General features: G+C 50.9%; 5 protein-coding genes across 5 annotated transcripts; 1 reads left to right on the top strand and 4 right to left on the bottom strand.

Annotated features, from left to right (window-relative positions):
- Positions 1-114: 114 nt before the first annotated feature.
- On the bottom strand, positions 115-2,399 carry BO94DRAFT_498574 (DNA-protein crosslink repair co-factor UBX5). Its single transcript, XM_025609350.1, has 2 exons — positions 1,594-2,399; positions 115-1,525 (listed from the first exon to the last, which is right to left on the bottom strand). The coding sequence occupies exons 1-2, from the start codon at positions 2,063-2,065 to the stop codon at positions 456-458; spliced, it is 1,542 nt and encodes a 513-aa protein (XP_025464401.1). The 5' UTR covers positions 2,066-2,399; the 3' UTR covers positions 115-455.
- Positions 2,400-2,765: 366 nt separating this feature from the next.
- On the top strand, positions 2,766-5,040 carry BO94DRAFT_194108 (AAA family ATPase CDC6). The gene is made up of 3 exons (XM_025606051.1): positions 2,766-2,884; positions 2,941-3,192; positions 3,241-5,040. Exons 1-3 carry the CDS (start codon positions 2,833-2,835, stop codon positions 4,830-4,832), a joined length of 1,896 nt encoding a protein of 631 aa, XP_025464400.1. The 5' UTR covers positions 2,766-2,832; the 3' UTR covers positions 4,833-5,040.
- Positions 5,041-5,645: 605 nt separating this feature from the next.
- BO94DRAFT_194103 (GTPase-activating protein RGD2) lies at positions 5,646-8,656 on the bottom strand. Its single transcript, XM_025606050.1, has 5 exons — positions 8,300-8,656; positions 7,091-8,234; positions 6,933-7,028; positions 6,691-6,876; positions 5,646-6,638 (listed from the first exon to the last, which is right to left on the bottom strand). The coding sequence occupies exons 1-5, from the start codon at positions 8,528-8,530 to the stop codon at positions 5,653-5,655; spliced, it is 2,643 nt and encodes an 880-aa protein (XP_025464399.1). The 5' UTR covers positions 8,531-8,656; the 3' UTR covers positions 5,646-5,652.
- A 928-nt stretch (positions 8,657-9,584) lies between these two features.
- Positions 9,585-12,196, bottom strand: BO94DRAFT_538075 (amino acid permease GAP1). Its single transcript, XM_025612415.1, has 3 exons — positions 11,577-12,196; positions 11,076-11,493; positions 9,585-11,009 (listed from the first exon to the last, which is right to left on the bottom strand). The coding sequence occupies exons 1-3, from the start codon at positions 11,854-11,856 to the stop codon at positions 9,947-9,949; spliced, it is 1,761 nt and encodes a 586-aa protein (XP_025464398.1). The 5' UTR covers positions 11,857-12,196; the 3' UTR covers positions 9,585-9,946.
- Positions 12,197-16,468: 4,272 nt separating this feature from the next.
- On the bottom strand, positions 16,469-17,598 carry BO94DRAFT_538072 (RNA-binding protein LSM5). The gene is made up of 7 exons (XM_025612414.1): positions 17,533-17,598; positions 17,426-17,468; positions 17,314-17,370; positions 17,224-17,262; positions 17,139-17,166; positions 16,961-17,024; positions 16,469-16,908 (listed from the first exon to the last, which is right to left on the bottom strand). Exons 2-7 carry the CDS (start codon positions 17,448-17,450, stop codon positions 16,870-16,872), a joined length of 252 nt encoding a protein of 83 aa, XP_025464397.1. The 5' UTR covers positions 17,451-17,468; positions 17,533-17,598; the 3' UTR covers positions 16,469-16,869.
- Positions 17,599-18,352: the final 754 nt, after the last annotated feature.

The raw sequence follows: 18,352 nt of genomic DNA, 5'->3' as shown, positions 1-18,352 counted from the left end.
CCGCTTCGGTAGGCGGTGAAAGGTGGATCTATACAAGAAGGGATGGCGATACCTGTCCCATTTCTTGGTTTTTTTTTTTTTTTTTTTCTTTTTTTTTTTAATTATTATATACATCTCTGTTTATGGTAAGTTTTCTTGTCTTTTTCTTCTCCTTTCCCTGTTCTTTTGTTTTAATAAACCCATTAAATTCTCCTGCATCCTCGCAAGTCGAGGGTAATTACTAGATAAGGATGACAGGGTGTTCATGATAGAAGAAAGTTTGCCGCCAGTCCCTGGCCGGTGCTCCGCTTCCAGAGAAATGCCTATTTGTATCAAACAAAGGCATCCATCCCCAACAACCGAAGCTTCTAGAGGAGCAATAGGCCCCAGTCCCGACAGCCCTCTTGGGCTTCCGGCCAGGATCTCCAAGTTCTATCTTCAGGGCAACGTTCAATGCCCGCAAGCCATGTCCCTGACTATTCCTCCAAATATCCTATCATGACCGTGCCGTTTTTCAGTCCAGCATCAGCAACGGTCTGGCCCAGCGAGTCAATAAGGTTGCGACCCATAGCATTAAGTTCAAACCCTACCCCGGCTTTATCGGCCAACGGGGGCTCGGCCTTGAGCCATTCATAAATCCGCTGGACAGGGTCCGACAAAGCAAAACGCCGGATCACCCGTCCAGATGGGTGCCGGAACTGAATGCGCGTGGTAGTAGCAGGGTCTGCGGGGGGCTCCGTATGGAATCGATCGTCCGGGATGGAGGAGAAAGCGCTTTGTTCGGGTCCTTCAGCCTCTTCCATGCCGACATCCTCGTCTACGGCCCTTCCCTTGCCCTTCACATCTTCGGTGCTTCTAGTGAGGTCATCGGGATCCTCCACCTTCGGAGGTTGCGACGCCTCATCACCCAGACTGTTTCTCATGGCCATCTCCAACATCTCTTCCTCGGTCATTGCATCAATACCCTTCTCCTTCTTCTCCGGTTTCCGCTTCGCCACGGGGTTTCGCACATTGTGCTTCAGACTGTACCGGTCGAGGAATTCGTGGAGTTGCATCAGGAAATCCGAGACCTTGATTACGGGAGGGCCCGACCAGACCTTCATCTGTTCTCCAGTCCTTGGATCGACGATCGCAATGTGAGGATAGTTATCAGAAACGTTGCTCGCCTGGAAGTAGTACTGCAAATAAGGTCCTGCACGAGGGTCATCTTTGGAATACTGCATGAAGATGAAATGCTCCTTAACGGTTTCTTTCACCGCAGGATCCTTCCAGAGGTCTCTGTTCAAAACCTGGCAGTCAAAGACAGAGGGGTCCTGGATATTGACCATCAACCACCTTTCATTGTCGCGGCCTTCCTGTCGAGCCAAATCCCATGGGAGCCTAGACATGATGTCAAATGGAGGGCGATACATCTCGGCCAGCATATTCGACTTGTTCGAGGCCTCAGAAGCCCCTCCAGTCGCTGCAGCCAATCTTTCACGTTGTGAGGATTCCTCATCCCCAGTCCATATCGATGTGTCTCTCTGGTTGAAGATCCCAGGCCGGTCTAAGGAGGATCAGAGTTAGTTATGTCATGGTAGAAGAAGAAAGTAGAGGAAAATGGGAAATCCTAACTGTTTCGTTGCTGGCGCGCGCGCAGTTGGCCTAATATGCTGGCATGCATATCGCCATCATCAAAGTCCGCCTCAGGCCCTACTAGGGTCTCCGTCGTACGAGCCATCGGCGCACGCACATTCTCTTCAGTATCTCCTCCTCCGTACATCTCTTCTTGGAGACGACGAGCCATGGCCGCATCATCTTCAAGGGTAGCGCCGTGCGAGGGGTGGTTCCGAGGTGCAGAGCGAGTCTCGTCTATCGTGACGTCGTCATCCGAGTCGACTTGAACAACTCCGCCGCCAGCATTGGAGGGTTGCTGAGGGGTGGAGACCGACGGTAAGGGTTCGTCAGTCAGTGGCGCACCGCCATTCTCGAAGAAAAGTTGCACAGCCTGTTCAATATTGAAATCAGCCAGCTGCAGATACTGGGCGGCCAGCTCTGGCTTTGAGCCGGTGATCTCAGCGAACTGTGCCACCACATCGCCGTCCATGACGGGCACAAGGCACTGAGAAAGCTTGGAGGAAGAAGCGACGGAGGAAGAAAGATGGGGGTATCAGGTCAGTGTGACGGGAGGTCGTATGCAGCAGAAGCCAACAGAAAGGCTGAAGGCAAGCAAAGTGATGCAAACAGCTGCAAACTGCAATGAGGGTGCGAGGCAGTGATCGATGAGGACAAAGTGATGAAGTCGAGATGCCTTTGATGTATGACCGTAGATAGGAGCATAGAAGAGATGAGGGCTACCTGAGGGTTCTGCACGGGTGCTTCAGGAGACGGTGCAAGGGGATGAAGCACAAACAACCTGGATTAGTGGTGTTAATACCTAGTGCAATCATTAGGTAGAATTGGTGACGCACTTCCCAGTTCCCACGGATTGACGGATAATCAGGCGGTCCGACCCTGTGGCTTCACGCCTTAGGCCAGTCCCGGTGAGTATCTACCCCGCCGAGTAAGTTGGTCGGGGCGCGCGTCAGCTGTCCATATAATCACGTGAGAAAGATCCATCCACGCGACGCGCCCGGCCAAACGCGTCGAGATGCAACGCGGCTGAGGACTTCATTATGCCTCCTTCGGAAAAATGGCTGCTTGCACCTCTCTCCCCAGTCTCCACCCTAGTCTAATAGTAATAATAACTTACCCCCCCCCCCCCCCCCCCAATAATACCCACACTTTCCCTTCTCGCAATCGATGATCTCACCTCCTTCTCATCTCTTTTCCCCCGGTTGCTCTTGCTCTTACTGAGACTGGAATCATCATATCATGGCTGCTTCGGTTCTAGGCAAGCGCCAGCGAGCTGCTATCGAGGCGGAAGGTATAACTACCGTTTTGATTCTTCTCAGCCCTCTTGCTGACATCTTCCTCTCTTAGTTCCAGCATTGCCGGTGCGTAGGGCAAGCAGGCGCCGCACGCAAGTACCTCGCTCCCAGGAAGAAGGTGTGCTCAATGCACCCCAAACGCGCCAACTTCGGTCAAGGACGAGGAATGGCGGCTCTATCCAAGAAGAACTCCAGAGCGAACCCAAGGACATCTCGGATGAGAACGATCAATTGAAACGGACTGTACGAGTTGGCAAGACTGCGTCATCTATCAAGCGCAGTCACGATTCGGAATCGGTCAATGGTGGGATTCCTACGCAGATCTCTATTGAACTATGCCTAACTTATCTAGATGAAAACTCGGCCCCGATTGAGCTCAAGACTCCTTCAAAATCTAGATATCGCGATGCGCTCGATTCCCCCCCAATCACACCAAAACACCGGGTCCAAATTGGCGGAAAATCTTTGACTCCACGGACGCCTCGACACATAGCAACACCGACGACTACACAAACAATATACTCTCAAGCCAGGCAGCTGTTTGCGCGAGGTGCAACTTCGAGTCGAATAGTGGGCCGTGACACCGAGCGGGACAAGCTGATATCATTCATCCAAGATGGTATTGATTCACGCAAAGGTGGTTGTTTGTATGTCAGCGGTCCTCCAGGCACCGGGAAGAGTGCAATGGTTCAGGAGGTATGCCACGACATGGATCTGAAGTCCCTGAAAATTGCACACCTCAATTGCGCGAGTATGCGAGGTGCTCGTGACGTCTATAGCAGGCTCATCGGCGATCTTGGCGACGATGATGAGGTGTTCAAGAAGAGCGAGGCAGAGAGGCTACAAATGATGTTTACATCCGATGAAGAAGATGATTTATTCTTGGTTACTTTGGATGAAATTGACCATCTCCTCACCGCGGATTCCGGCATTCTTCAGTCCTTGTTCGAGTGGTCCTTGCAAGAAAAATCGCGGCTCCTGCTCATCGGAATTGCCAATGCGCTTGATTTGACTGATCGGTCACTCCCACAGTTGAAGGCCAAGAACCTGAAACCTCGCTTGCTTCCCTTTTTGCCTTATAATGCAGGCCAGATTGCCAGCGTAATTACCAATCGTCTTCGCTCTTTACTCCCAGAAGGTCAGACTGTGGACCCCAACTTCGTTCCTTTCGTCCAACCAGCAGCCATCCAATTATGCTCGAAGAAGGTGGCATCACAAACTGGCGATCTACGGAAGGCATTTGAACTCGTTAAACGCGCCATTGATCTTATCGAACAGGAAGCACTACGGAAGCTCGAGACGCAAAATGCCAACCCCGAGAGTCCTTCCAAGACAATCCTTGTGGAAAACAACAATCTCTCGTCATCTTTGAAGACATGTACATCTAAACAAACCCCTACAATAACTTACACTGCTATTACGGCGCCACGAGCCAGCATTGCGCACGTTGCACGGATCACTTCGTCGGCTTTTGGACAGGGGACGGTGCAGCGACTCCAAGGCCTCAATCTTCAGCAGAAGGCAGCCATCTGTGCTTTGATCGCCCTTGACCGGAAGCGGCGGCAAGGTGAATTTCCGGGTACACCATCAAAGACAAAATACTTGCCACCGACGATCAAGCAAGTGTACGACACATACTGTACCTTGTGTCGGCAAGACAACATCTTGCATCCCCTGACATCCACCGAGTTCAAGGACGTGCTCAGCAATTTGGAGACATTGGGCCTTGTTGGTGAATACCAGGGCCGGGGCAGAGGTGGCACTCTCGCTGGCGGCTCGGATTTGAGGCGGAGCCCCACAAAGTCTCACGGCCCACTGACACCTAGTCGAGCCTTGGACGAGCAGAGCCTTGTTTGTTTCGTATCCCAAAGAGAGATCGAGACCCAGATCACTGGAGCGGGAGAAGGTATCCTTAGGAGACTCCTCACAGGCCAAGGGCTATGAACACTTTCTTGTGCTTTCTTTCGTCCAAGAAAAAAGCATGATTGGTCTTTTGAGGGGGGCGTTCGACTACGGGCAGTTATTCCATTCTCTTGGTGTTGGATAGGGGAGTACAGATGCACATAACATTTAGCGATACTCCCAGCATTGGCATACGGCGTTTCATACATAGTCATACAAACCTATAGAATATGATAATGACAGCTTACAATAAACATCATGATGCATGGAAAAGAAGGCAGATCGTAGATTTTCTACATGCTCAAATCAAAGCACGTTAAGTCTTGATGTGATGCTATACAATGAAATCCGCAAAGGTCGCTTGTAGAGAAAACCCAACGAATTGGCAAGACAAGTCAAATCAAGTCAAGAGAGGGTGAGAAACATACAAGATGGATAGCTATGCATACAACGAAACAAAAAGAAAGAGAAAAGAGGAAGAGAAGAGGAAGAACAGAACGTACAGAAAAATGTTGGGTATGTAAAGAAGATAGGGCATATAGCTTCAAGACAAAGGAAACAACAAGACCGCCACCCAGCCATCTCAAGCAACAAGACCTGCTCCAGTTTGAGAGGGCGATGGCGTCACACGCGCGTCCACGTATCAATGCTCAACATACGGAAGCATGCTTAGGCTCCTGTCTTTCTTGTACTCCCCAAGAAGTAGTGGGAGTGGTGGTAGTAGCAACGTCATCGTTCGTTTTTGATGGAGAAGAAGATAAGGGAACTGAGGGACAATTTCCTGAGGTTGTCTGTCTTGTAGCAAGGCAGGCGGCCCTTTTAATTTTGTGTTGTCCCGGAGGCTTTTAGGTCATGTATACATCTAGTCATCGTCCATTGGCTTGTCTTCCAATGTGACACCTTTCGGCTCGGTCTCGGCAAGGCTGCTTCGCTTGCTGTCCGTTCCACTCTCCGTGCTTGCGACGGTAGGGAAGCTAGACCGGTTGCCGAGGCCAGGCTTGCGAGTATAAGAGACGCTGGACCGGGAGATCGACGAGCGCTTCTCAATTTCCTGGGTAGGAGTCGTGGTTGGGGTCACAGACTCGTCCGATTCAGCCACTGGGGGAGGGCTGGAGCTACCTGACGAGGGGCTTGCGCTGGCGGCAGCGGAGACAGGGGACTCGCTCAAGGCGCCATTGATGGTGTGTTCAGGCCCATTGATATTCACGCTTGTCATATGTTCCGACGCGGTGGGAGACTCGCTGTTGATGGGAACATCCAGGCTGCTGCGAGCGATAGCTCTTCTTTCAGTGGGGCTGGTCACGTTGATGGGGAACCGTCTGGTTTCCGAAGCGCCGCTGGAACGATCGCGGCGGTGCTTCTGGGGAGGAGCCGGACTATTGGCCCGGCTGCGGTCGAGAATGGCACGGTTCCGGGCCTCCATTGCTGCCCGGCGATTGCTCTCATCGGTGCTGATGGCGCGAGGACGGTTGGTGGTTCCGCTGATTCCCAGGACACTCGATTGGCGCTTCAGTTCGCCAAAGATTGAGTCTTTATGAGCAAAGAGATCGCGGATGAGGCGGTAACTGTGGCGCTCATTCATCGTAAGACTACTCTCTGTGCGTGGGCGGAGGATACAAGGAGACAGTGCCTGAGCAAGTGCAGACACGTAAGTTTCGTCAGCAGAAGTAAGGTCAATCAGGCGCGTGAAATGGGTCATAATAGCGTCAAGTGTGGCAATATTGTTGAGTCGGAGCTGTCCAAGGGTGCTTTGCAAGACCTTGATGCGTCCCTCTTCGGTGGTCTCATGAGCAGTGGTCGAATAGATTGTCTTGACGATTTCGTAAACCTGAGAGGAAACCAGCGAGTCTAGACACTTGTTAAGCCTGTATCTCAATTGATGACAAGATTGCACACGAACCTGGCAACTCAAGGAGATACAATTTCAAGACGCTCGCGATGATCGGGATTTCGTATTTCTCTAGGATTTCGTTGTAATCCGCTGTGCTGTTGTTCAGAGCGCTACGGAGGTGGTGCGTCGCCGCCAGAGGTACGTCATGAAGCCATATCGCACGTCGTGCCTCGTCGCCCTCAAGGTCGGGATAACCTAGTGGGCAGTCAGACTTGAATTGAGACAGTCAGGTAAACTCAAAATCAGCTTACGGTTGTCAAGGTACGTCAGGAGTGTGGTCACCACGATAGGAACCCGCTTGCGATCGGCTCTTGCTCTGGCCTCGAGGTCAACGCCAAAGTTTTGATCTAATACGTGTCAGTGGCAATTGAAAACCTCACAATACCAAAGGTGTTGGCAGGGTGTATACCTTCCACGGAGCCGTAGTAATTCTCATAAGCCTGCACGCGGGGCACGAATCCTCCGGTCCGGTAGTTTTCCAGGAGATATCTGAGATCCCCTAGGGGCTGGATGGTCTCTTGGTATAGCATCATGTGGTCTACCGTGCTTTGCAGGTTGGGAATAACATTGCTGATCGCACCAGAGAAATCCAGGATCACGGCTTTGATCGCCTTGAGTCGATCAAGTTCACACTGCTCCATGAAGCGCAAGTTTTCAACAACCTCTTCCTCAAGCTTGCACCTGATCATGTCAAGCTTGCGCACCGCTGACTTGTACCGTTCATCGGCTTCGCGAGCCTCCCTGCGCAACTTCTCCGCCGGCGTCTCGTTCGGGTACGGATTGTTAAGTGGGTTCCAGCCGGCCAGCATCTCAGAGACAGAGGATAGCGGAGACTCGATGCCGTCCTCGCTCGTTGCCGCCGAGGTTACGCGCATGAGAGGCTTCTTTTTCTCGGGAATTCCCGTGATCTGGAACACTTTGGGACGCCACTGGTAACGCATCTTGGAGCTGTTCGCAAAGGTGCTGCCCATATTGCCGACCAGGCGAAGAAAGCCATTGTCGACAAGATCCTGACCGATTGACTCCGAATAAGTGATGCTATTCGCGCTCATGTGCTTCTGGGTATAGTGCACAATATCTGCACCGGTCGACGTGTTTTGATAAGTGCCTATAATCGGCACCTTGACATCGCCAATCTTGATAGTATCCAGCATATGTGTTAGGAGCTTCTTCAAGTCCTCGGGAGGGTAGATTCGATCGCCAATCTCAACTGGCTCCTCCTCCTCCTGCTCTTCCGGCAACACGATTTTGGGAGTAGGCTTGATTTTTGGGCTCGTCTCGGGACCCTGGAAAGCGAGTTTGTTCTCTTCCTCCAGATCTTCGACCACACGACACTTGTTGAAATAATGGCTCCGTAGCTTCTTGACCAGTTCCACCTGCTTAGTGTGCTCCTTGATCCGGGCCTGGAGATCATCATGGGAATTTTGAATTCGAGCTTCGTGCTGGTCGCACCAACGCCGGAACGGCGAAACGACAAGCTCCCGGATGTTCGACGCGATCTTCTGGTGGTTTTTAGATGCCTCAACCATCTCCGTGCGAACTCCTTCATACGCCTATAAGAAAGCCCTTGGAGTCAGTATCCCTAAGCCGAAATCTGTCCGAATCATGAACTACCAACCTTTCTCACGCTCGCCCCGTCATCCTTACCAAACCCCGTTGCGGTCACCCGATCAACGGTCGGCGCAATATCCCCCAACTTGAGACCATATTGCTCTTCCGCATCTGCGCGCATAGAAGCAATAGTAATTATCTGCTTGTTCTCCACGGCGCCCTGCTGAAGTTTTCCATAAAGCACCCCCAGACCTGCGGCGTAGTCTGGGGTCCAAAACGAATCCGCGAATCCAGGCATTATAAAGGGACCAGGGAGAGTGACCTCGACAGGGAATTGATTGGCGCCAGCTTCCAATGATGCGCGAACGACCTAAAGCGAAACGGAATCTAAGGGGAAACGGGCGGCGTTCGTCACCGACTCTAGGCCACCAGGATAACTTTCCGATGCGGAAGGAACGCTGCGTAAAAGTCAAGCCCGGAGAATATCTGAAGAAACGAAGAGTAACCAGCTCTGTTCGCAAGCGCCTGATTAAATCAAGCTTTGACGGATGCTATAGTGGCACACAGCGGCTGCGAGGAGACATAGGCCCGGTGACGGGTATGCGAGGGCGGCTACAGGAGACCAGGAAATTGGAGGAGGGTGGGGAGGTGGGTAGGAAGCGCAAAACAAGGGACGATACGAAGAAGACAACGAAGAAAGATGGAGAAGAAGGAGCGTTGTGGAAAGAGGTGCCACTTGCAACGGTAGAGCTGCAGGAGGAGATGGATGACAACAGGGGAGACTGACTGGATCTTAGGTTCAGTTGGCCGAGATCTGAGGAAAAGCAACTCGCCCGCACCTTGGGCTCCGTCATGTGTAATTTAACACTTTACGTACGGCCCTGAAACTAGACCGTTGCCGCCTCAGCCTCACATGTGGTTGCCGAGGGGCTATTTTTGGTGGCCCCGTGAAATATTACTGTTTGTCTTAGATTGATTTCCCAACCACGCCTCATGGCTCTTAGGGCTGGTGGGAATTTTTGGGAAAGCCCCATCATCCCAAGGGCCGCTACCCATAATAAAGGGAGAGAGCCTCAGATCATTGCCTAAGGGAGGAAGGATCCAAATCCGACCACGACCACAGCCGGACAGAGCTGGCTGGTTGGCAGTGTTGGTAATATTATGATGGCTGGCACTTCACACCACCGCAGCACAACTATGTACGTCAGTCAGTAGTAGGTAAGGCTCGGTGGTAGTGTAGCAGATACAGACGTGGTACATACTACAGTTTTGTTTGACATGGCTGGAGTCGCTGCCACTCTGGACCGTCTCCAGATGCAAACATGCCAAGACCGGAGAGCGCCAGCAGATCCCGACCGGCAAACACGGAGTGGCCAACGGTGCCGGGCATATTCTCTCTTACTACGACCTACCTATCTACCTACCTACCTACCGAGTACCTGAATACGTACGTACTCGCAATTGGATCGAGTTGACTTCAAGACTATCAAGCAGATGGTCTGATTCGGATACTCTGGATGAGGGTCGTCTTCGCCAAGTGGCATCTCAATCAGTGAACATTCGCCTTCCGATGCATCGAATCAGCGTTAATGAACATACGAGTTTATGGACATAGACTGAAAAAGGGAGACATGATCATAATCATACATTATTGAAGGAAGAAAACACAGCCCATTGATGTAACTCCAGCACCATTTAACAACCTAACCGAATCTCAACAGAAGAATTTCCATGCCTTCTTCCACATCGGCCATTCCGCCTGCTCGGCCTTCTCCTGCTCAATGAGGGCTTGAATATCGAGCTCGCGGCGACCAGTCTGAAGATCCATGTCCTTGGCCCGGATGAAGGGAGTCTTGTACCAAAGCTTGTAAGGGATGTAAAAGGCTAACACGACAGGTGCAGCTAGGTAGTCGGAGAAAAAGTTCGAAACCAACGAAGCAGCCGACATGGTGCCATAGCCGGAGGGCGCGAATCCAACCCAGAACTGGGCAATCAGAACAAGACAGTTGAAGATGAGTCCCACCCAAGAACCAATTATGCCGGGCTGGGATTGGAAGGCCAGTTCATTCAAGCTATGCCCTTGCAATTTCCAGGCACGGCGGAACCGGATGTGGCAGAGGCAAATTGAACCCCAAGTGAAGATGGATGAGAGGCCGGAGATAGCCATCATCCATGTGAACGCTTCGCTCTCTTTGTCGGACGCGGCCAAGAATCCAAGCAAGCCGAACACTGACGCAACAACAAGAGCCGGGAGAGGACGACCTTTGCGATCGATATAGGCCAGGAACTTAGGGGCTTGCTGTTGCTCAGCCATGGCTGCCAGGGTTCTAGAAGAGCCATAAATGGATGCATTGCCCACAGAGAGCACAGCAATCATGATGACGACGTTCATGACGGAAGGCAGCCCAGAAATGCCCGCGTTCACAATGGATATGACAAACGGGGATGCTTTGGCATCGGCGCTGGACGTTCCATCGAGTAGTCGAGGGTCATTGTAGGGGACGAGAAGACCGACCAAGGTGAGAGACACAATGTAGAAGAGGGTGATACGCCAGAACACCTGCTTGACCGCGGTCGGGAGCATTTTTCTAGGATTAGCGGTCTCCGCGGCGGCAAGGCCGACCAGCTCAGTACCCGCAAATGCGAATGCAGCATTTACAAAGACACTGCAAAGACCCTTGAAGCCATGGTGGAAGGCACCTGGGTGATGCCAATACCTTCCGCCGATATATCCACCGGAGGGGCCACCACCACACGTCAAGATGATACCAAGGATGCTGATTGAAGTTAGTGAATCTTGCTAGTCATAGTGGATGTGGGTGGGGCTGATCCAATTCACTCACATGAAGCCAACTACGGCAGTAACCTTGACAATGGAGAAGACAAACTCCGCTTCACCATAACCCTTGACGCCGAACATGTTAATAGTCACAATCAATGTCCAGAAGATGGCGACCCAGGCAGCATTGGAGATACTCTGATTCCAGTAGTTGACAGTCAACGAGGCGGCGACAATTTCCGTGGGGAGGGTCACGAGCCACTGCAGACAATAATTCCAACCCATGGCAAAACCCCAGGCAGGATCGATGAAGCGAGTGGAATAGTGCGAAAACGAACCAGCGACCGGGAAGAGAACGGCCATTTCACCAAGAGCGTGCATTGTGCAATAAAGCATGCAACCGATCAAAGCATAGGCGATGAGAACAGAGGCCGGACCTCCAGCAGCCAGGACAGTACCGGATCCAACAAAAAGGCCAGTACCTAAAGACACAATCTGTCAGCATTCAAAAGACCAGAACGGCGTGAATCTTAGCACCAAGGAGTGGGCCATGCATGCTGCGTACCAATTGAACCACCAATAGCGATCATCTGGAGGTGGCGGCCTTTCAACTTGCGCTGCAGCGGAGACTCGGCGGTGTTTTGAGCGGCATTTTCAATATCAAAGGCCCTCCCATCGTGTCCAGGTTCATGATGTGTTGTAGCACGAGCATTAGGATCTCTCTTGAAACTATCCCATACCCGCTGGCCAAAGCTTCCTTTGGTTGTCTCTGATTCACCGTAGAGTGGAGGAGCGTCGCCGGATGAAGAGGGCTCCGACTTGGGTTCAATGAATTCTTTTTCCATGGCTGAGATGAAACGCGACGTGACCTTCTAAGGTGGACCAAGACAGGAGTAATATGTCCAAGGCAAAAGCCAGAAGCCTCAGTAAGATGGAGGGAAAGAGGGAGGATGGGGGGGACGTCAGATATTTATTGCAACCCGTGCAAGTGAAGGTACCTGAACCCCAAGGCTGTTGGTAGGGGAAGACAGTGAATTTTAGGCACGCCTGGGAATGGGTGGCACTTCTTACTTATTGCTGTGGTAGCAAAGCAGGGCCCGGGAAATCAAATAAAATGGAAAATCCCTCTGAGACATTACTATTGGCAAGGATGCAGGGATTTAAATAAGAACCGGAAGATATAGGTCACAATCGTAATCATCCACGTTCCGACCCAGCAGCCCATGGGTCATTCCGGCCCCGGTCCACGAGTAGTGGAGGACCACTTAACAAGCTCTCGAGACCTAGCGTGGGCTAGAGAGGTACTGTGTACTGTGTATGGCCAACAATCCATGTGGTCTAGCAGCTAGTGGAGGGGGGACGAAGGAGCGTCGTGCACCAGCTGGGCCAGCGGTCCGGATGCGCTCTGGCGTAACTATGGGGAAAGCTAAACCACCAGGCAAAAGAAGGGGCCAATCGGCGGGGGCGTCGACTGCTGATGGCCCGGGGATCTCGCGGCCTCTCGAGTACGACGTTTTGATACAGACCGGAGGCGGGGGTGCTGATTGGTGGCAGCCGGCAGTATTATTAACCATTACTCTTTGCTTTAGTCGATTACTGCCTGCACACTAGTACTTATCATCGGATTACGACTGATAAGTCTGCAGCGGCTGGAAATGGAATCGGCCGTCCGGCCAGCTGCGAGTTTGGCTAACCCAGAACAGCCAGCCAGTGAACCCCCGTCAGAAGTCAGAACTTTCCCAGCTGGAGGTCTCGGCGACCCGCTTCGAGATACCAATCCTCTATTGAGCGGTTCCCACTTCGCAGTGCTACCTCGTACTCCTTCAGATCCACTTCCTATATATTTAATTCGTCGTGGGATAAATCCGTCAGGATCCCTCCGAGCAAAAGGAGAGAACACAAACATAATGGAGGGACCCTTATCAAGAAAGTGTGCATACATACATACATTCATACATACAGTATACAGTACGGAGTAAGGTATGTACATATTTTGCGGCTTTCGCGCAACTTCCCGTTCCCAGCAACCGCTGACAGCGAGTCAACCAACGACTACTACTAGTATAAGGGGGTACATCACCTCATCATCAGTGACGGAAGTAGGTAGCATTTCCCCATTAAGGTTTCAACGCCACTGGCTTCGTTTAATTCCGAGCCAGTCCTAGGCCTAGGTTCATCGTGTGATCCTAATCGGCCCAGAGGTGAATTTCCATTTCCTCCGTGCGGCCAAGATGGTTCATCATCTCATGGTACTAAGGCCGTTTCATGTCGGAAGGCCCAGTCAGATGGCGGGCTGCTATCTAGGCTTCCGTTGTCCATGGCCCCAGGGTCCATCAGGTGGAGCCCCGTCAACCCGCCCTTATCTCCGGGTACGTACCTGCCTTATCTCTCTCTACCTACCTACTACTAACTCTTCCTCCTCCCTCCCTCTAAGGCTCTAACACCCCCCCCCCCCCCCCCAGCTAACTGCTCGTTACTAGATAGTACTCCGTACTTATCTATCTATCAGTTGGACTGGGGCAAACCAGAAAGAGGTACCTAATGGTTCGTAGTCATCTTTATTTTTTCTGATTGTCATGGAACAGGTACGGGCTGCCTACTTCTGAGTCTGAGCATCGGAGAATGCCTTTGTTTCAACCACGCATACGGTAGAATCCAATCTTGTATGACCGTCTCTTCTTAGGTAGTATCACGTGCTTCTTGGCCTCCGAAGCCTAAGAATCTCCCAGTCCCTACTCCCTACTAGATATAGACACTACCTAAAACTAATGATGACTTTCCCCGGCATACCACCTGTCTACCAGCTACCTACTAGGAAGATTATCTATTTAGACCGATTAGCGAGGTATTGCCCCTGCACAAATGGCCCCAACGCGCAACGAGGGGTGGTAGGCTCCCGGGCTTCAGGATTGGCCTCCACACGGTAATTTTACGCGGTCCGCGCTGGGGCCAATCAGGCCGCGTATGCAGGGATGTTGATAAGACCTGCCCTCGGATTGCCCGGTCGAGTCAGCTCAGGCTGACCCCAAACATGAGCTCATTATTTTCTGCCTATCAAGGCGGCCTTCACTACTCCTCAGCTCATCTACTACTCCGCTTATTCCGCCGTCGTCCGTGTCCTCTCCGTATTTATCTACTCCGTACCTAGCTATTCATCTGGATATCGCCTATAGCGACTATGATGGAGTAAATGGGTTTAGGAACATATCTACAATATATCTCCAGGTGCCAGCATGGTGTGAATTGCCAAGTACCGAAAAGGGGAGCAGATAGCAACACATCCCTCCATGGCAAATATAGTACCTAGGTAATCCAGGCAAACTTGTCTCTTCTCGCCACCCCTTTCCAGTCACTCAGACATAATAGTGGCGGTTACCCCTTGCTTATTCCGTATGGCTGGATCTTGGAACGATGCCGTTTTGCTTCGGTCCCCTTTGGTCGGCCTTTTAAGCTTTCCAAAGCATCCACACGTTCGCCCACCCTTCTGCTAGGGAGTCATGGAAGCCCGGGAGAAGCCATTATTCCTGGGCGCTATTGCTTGACGAGGCCTGCAGGGCTAAGCCACGCTAAGAAGCGTTGAATGATTGAATCAGCTGCTTACCTACTGTGTATTGTTATGAGAGAGGTGGTGGCAACATCGGATATCGCCGGCTCATATAAGCGATTCCTGGTGGCTAAATCTCCGTACCAAGGTGATTGCTTGCTTCTTGCAAGCCTACCTCCTGCCCGAAAGAGTTGGGTGAGCTCAGGTATTTGCCTCCGAGTGGTGCCATTACAAAGTATCCATAGCTTGCATCTTCACATGACATGTCTGACATCGGGCAAAAGTCAGTCAGTCGGCCATGTGGCCAGTGGAATGTGGTGCTACTCACCCTGACAAACCATGCAACTGCTTCCCAAGTGCATACAGTAGCCTGACGCATGGGCCGTTTGGTTCATTTAGCTGCTTTGCGTATTCCGAGCTGCAGCTATAGCCAACTGACAGACCCTTTTAGTGCCTACAATAGTGGGAATCCTGGCCACAACAGACTACGCGGGCCAAAACTTCTCCTTTCGTCAGCATTTGGGCAAGAGACAGCCCAATCCACGACGTCTCCTGAGCCAAGCAATATAAGGCTACCGCCAATGTCTGAGGTAGCATCGCGGTCGGTCCGGTCGCCTAGTCAAGAGCCTAGACGCAGTGCACTGGGATAACTAGTCTGGGACGGATTCCTAGGTCACCTTCAATCAGGATATCGCCATGTCTCCACGCAATGGCATGTGCAGTAGTGCATTCTACTCTTTATGTGCCTACTGCCTCGCGCCAGATGTCACTTTATCTGGATACCACTCACGGGACTGTGTGGTTTATGAGACTGGCCAATTAACAACTCGTGATTACGGCAGCGATGGTGCTAATGACCATCACGCAGATGAAATCACGCACTCCATCATTATACCAAAGAACGAAGCAAAAGTACATTGAACCTAGCCTCCAGAACCTTATCATTCAGTCGAATTGCGCCCGTCAATAAACACCTTACCCGTCAGTCTGAATAATGAAAGTATCTCGTCCGGGTAGGATAAATCCCGCAAATCATCCCGCAAATCCCGCGTCCAAATCTCTTTAGCCGCACTTCGTACTAGTCTGTTGCCGCATTAACATCCTACTACTGGTAGCAAAAGTATAGGTACATCCCTACTACATTTAAACCCCCCCCCTCTTCGACACAAAATAAAACTAATACTCATTATCCAGCTTAGTTACCCCCAAGTGGTAGTCCAAATGAAGTGTAAATTAAAGTTGATTCCACAATTGCGGGCAAGCAGCTGACTTGCCCACTTTGCGGGGATGGTGCGGGATTCTGTTATGTAACAGATTCCACCGCGATGTTACCCCGGGTTTTTGGAACATCTGGGGTAAGGAAGAACTTAACTTTATTGGATTGAGGATGTTGCGCAAGGTTGGGGTTCGTATTGGGGGCTTGGAAAGGTTAGGGGGGTTTTTGTTTGGGTGTGATGGTGGATTGAGGGGCTGGTTGGCTGGGGTTTGTGGGAGTTGTGTTGGGTACTAGGATGTTCAACTACGTAGTGGGCTGTTGCTTGGGATCGATTATATTGTCGGTAAGTTTGAGGAACTGTAAATTTTTGTTTCAGTTTATGATCTTGTAATGTCCTGTGTATAATATAGGGACCTGATGCAAATTGGTATTATAGGGCTACTGCTGGAAATGCTGCCAGGCTGTTGGGGCCAACTGGTCTCACTTTGCTTCCGTGGGTATGCTTGTACCGAGTTAGCCAGAAGCAGGCATTGGGTATGTAATGGCCCTGTACTTGTCTTTAGGGTTTTTTTTTATCATAGTTGCACAGCTATCGTGTTTTTTTTTTTTTTTTTGGGCCGTTGGGCCAACTCCCTGGACCCTGTCCACCACGGAGTACCTGCAGGTAAACGCACAAGCTACTACCAACATGCACAATCCCGGATTGAGAGCTATTATTAGGGGCGTTGCTCACTTCCTATTTTGCAGGAACATATCCAACAAGTATCAATAGTTCCATACTGCTTTCCCATGCCTCTGATTCTTTCATCCGGGACTGTCTTTTGATCAAGCGAAAGTCCCTAACCCCGGGAGACGGGTGACCAGTATATCAAGAACATCGATCAGTAGTTCTTTTTCGCCCTGTTTGAGGTAATCCTAGCTGTTTACAGCATCAGAGCAAGGACAACCCCCGATGTGACCCAGTGACATTGGAGCACGAGAAAAGAAATTGAACGTAAAAATTGAAACTGCGCCATTACATTGTTTTCTATGTGATATCATCAAAGTTCATTCTCAAAAGTTTTTGACATAGCAAGGAAGAATCGTGGATATCATGACCTAAGCGCTACCGACTGGCCCCTCACCACCGGGGATCAACTGAACAGGTGTGTTAGTCTGAAGAATCCCAGAAGGCAGGAGAAGATCGTACCATGCAGACATTGTTTCCATTCAACAAGATCTTGGGAAGCTTCACCTGACCGCCGGCGTAATCACTATCTCTAGTTCAGCTCTTCGCCCACCACCAGCCATGAAAGAAGCGAAGACCCCCAGAAAGCAGGACCACACCAGCCGGGTGATTGAAAGAGAGGAGAAAAGGAAGGACTTACAACTCGGTCACATCTTCCAACACCATATCTACAGCAGGTCAGAGTCGAACTCGTGAATTAGAGAAGCAGAAGTAGGACCACTTACTGACGTAGTCGTCGAATCCCAGCAACGTTCCGGCGAATTCTGATACAGGTTAGCTTTTACCATCCACCCCATCGCGGGGGAGGCCCAAACCTTTGTCATTCTTCATGATGACCCATATTCTGGATCCGACACACTTGTCGATCAACTCTGTCGCGTATGTTAGCAAGAAGCGCCATGTATACGCGAATGACTTGGTCTTTACCTAGAGGGAGAAGTTGGGACGCCATTGCGGATTATTTTAACAGCTACTTTGACTCAGCACATGTCACCGGGGGCGGGACATGGAACCTATCTCCATAGATGACTTACTGGTACCTCCTGGATGAAAACCGAGCCCCGCCTAGATTGCTATAGAAATTGAAGCGGGCGGACGGATGCTTTGATGATTCGATGATTCGATGATTCGGAATCATCCCGTCAATCTTGGCGACCCGGCACAAGCGTTTCTCCGGCCCGGCTTATTATTACTCTTCTTACTATGATTACTACGGACTACTCCGTCCGCTTTTCAGGTACCTCGTTTATATACACTATGATGAACTAAGTAGACTTGAGCACTCTGTTATTTTCTCAATATCATGGACTCCCTTCATTCCGACAGCTGAGCCTGAACCCTAAGGATTTGCCCAAACATACCTACCACCAACGACTTGAACGGTCCGGTGTCCGGCAACGAATTAAGCCCGGCGGCAAGCCTCACTTTATTCTCGCGAGCTACTAAGTATATTATATATATAAGATGGCTCTCCGCGAAGCAGCGATGTCGTGGTAAATTGACCTCGCATTCTGTAACAAACGTCTTACTTACACTAATACCAGTCCGTCTAAAACTTATGTGTGCACATGTTCTTTGCAAAACCTGGCTCTCATGGCAGGTGGTCGCTCAAGGCCGTTACGCAGGCGGGAAATAGCACCGAATAGCCTGATGAATAGATACTGCTCTACTGCGGATACCGATCTTGCATTTTTTGGCTCGGACAGAGATATCAGACATAGGTATAGGCAGGATCTACCTGAAAGAGAGGTGCATCGTCGCTCCCTTGAGCCTACACTTTCTCAGTCCCAAACTAGAGACTCGATACGTTATCATCATATTTCTCGATCGGCTGGCCAACACAAAGCCACAACT

The sequence above is a fragment of the Aspergillus sclerotioniger genome, assembly GCF_003184525.1.
Source record: "Aspergillus sclerotioniger CBS 115572 chromosome Unknown BO94scaffold_26, whole genome shotgun sequence".
NCBI classification, from domain to species: Eukaryota; Fungi; Ascomycota; class Eurotiomycetes; order Eurotiales; family Aspergillaceae; genus Aspergillus; species Aspergillus sclerotioniger.
Note: the sequence above shows the minus strand (reverse complement) of the source record. Positions and strands in the feature narration are given on the sequence as shown.

Bases quoted from the DNA above. Each gene is read 5' to 3' on its own strand.
- BO94DRAFT_498574 (XM_025609350.1), bottom strand. From the start codon at position 2,065: ATGGACGGCGATGTGGTGGCACAGTTCGCTGAGATCACCGGCTCAAAG. The intron at 1,526-1,593 runs GTTAGGATTTCC...GATCCTCCTTAG, and splicing joins CGCGCGCCAGCAACGAAACA to ACCGGCCTGGGATCTTCAAC.
- BO94DRAFT_194108 (XM_025606051.1), top strand. From the start codon at position 2,833: ATGGCTGCTTCGGTTCTAGGCAAGCGCCAGCGAGCTGCTATCGAGGCG. The intron at 2,885-2,940 runs GTATAACTACCG...TTCCTCTCTTAG, and splicing joins AGCTGCTATCGAGGCGGAAG to TTCCAGCATTGCCGGTGCGT. The intron at 3,193-3,240 runs GTGGGATTCCTA...TAACTTATCTAG, and splicing joins CGATTCGGAATCGGTCAATG to ATGAAAACTCGGCCCCGATT.
- BO94DRAFT_194103 (XM_025606050.1), bottom strand. From the start codon at position 8,530: ATGCCTGGATTCGCGGATTCGTTTTGGACCCCAGACTACGCCGCAGGT. The intron at 7,029-7,090 runs GTATACACCCTG...GACACGTATTAG, and splicing joins TTACTACGGCTCCGTGGAAG to ATCAAAACTTTGGCGTTGAC. The intron at 6,877-6,932 runs GTAAGCTGATTT...ACTGCCCACTAG, and splicing joins CCTGACGTACCTTGACAACC to GTTATCCCGACCTTGAGGGC.
- BO94DRAFT_538075 (XM_025612415.1), bottom strand. From the start codon at position 11,856: ATGGAAAAAGAATTCATTGAACCCAAGTCGGAGCCCTCTTCATCCGGC. The intron at 11,494-11,576 runs GTACGCAGCATG...TTGTGTCTTTAG, and splicing joins CGCTATTGGTGGTTCAATTG to GTACTGGCCTTTTTGTTGGA. The intron at 11,010-11,075 runs GTGAGTGAATTG...AACTTCAATCAG, and splicing joins ACTGCCGTAGTTGGCTTCAT to CATCCTTGGTATCATCTTGA.
- BO94DRAFT_538072 (XM_025612414.1), bottom strand. From the start codon at position 17,450: ATGGCGTCCCAACTTCTCCCTCTAG. The intron at 17,263-17,313 runs GTTTGGGCCTCC...AACCTGTATCAG, and splicing joins CATCATGAAGAATGACAAAG to AATTCGCCGGAACGTTGCTG. The intron at 17,167-17,223 runs GTAAGTGGTCCT...GACCTGCTGTAG, and splicing joins GGGATTCGACGACTACGTCA to ATATGGTGTTGGAAGATGTG.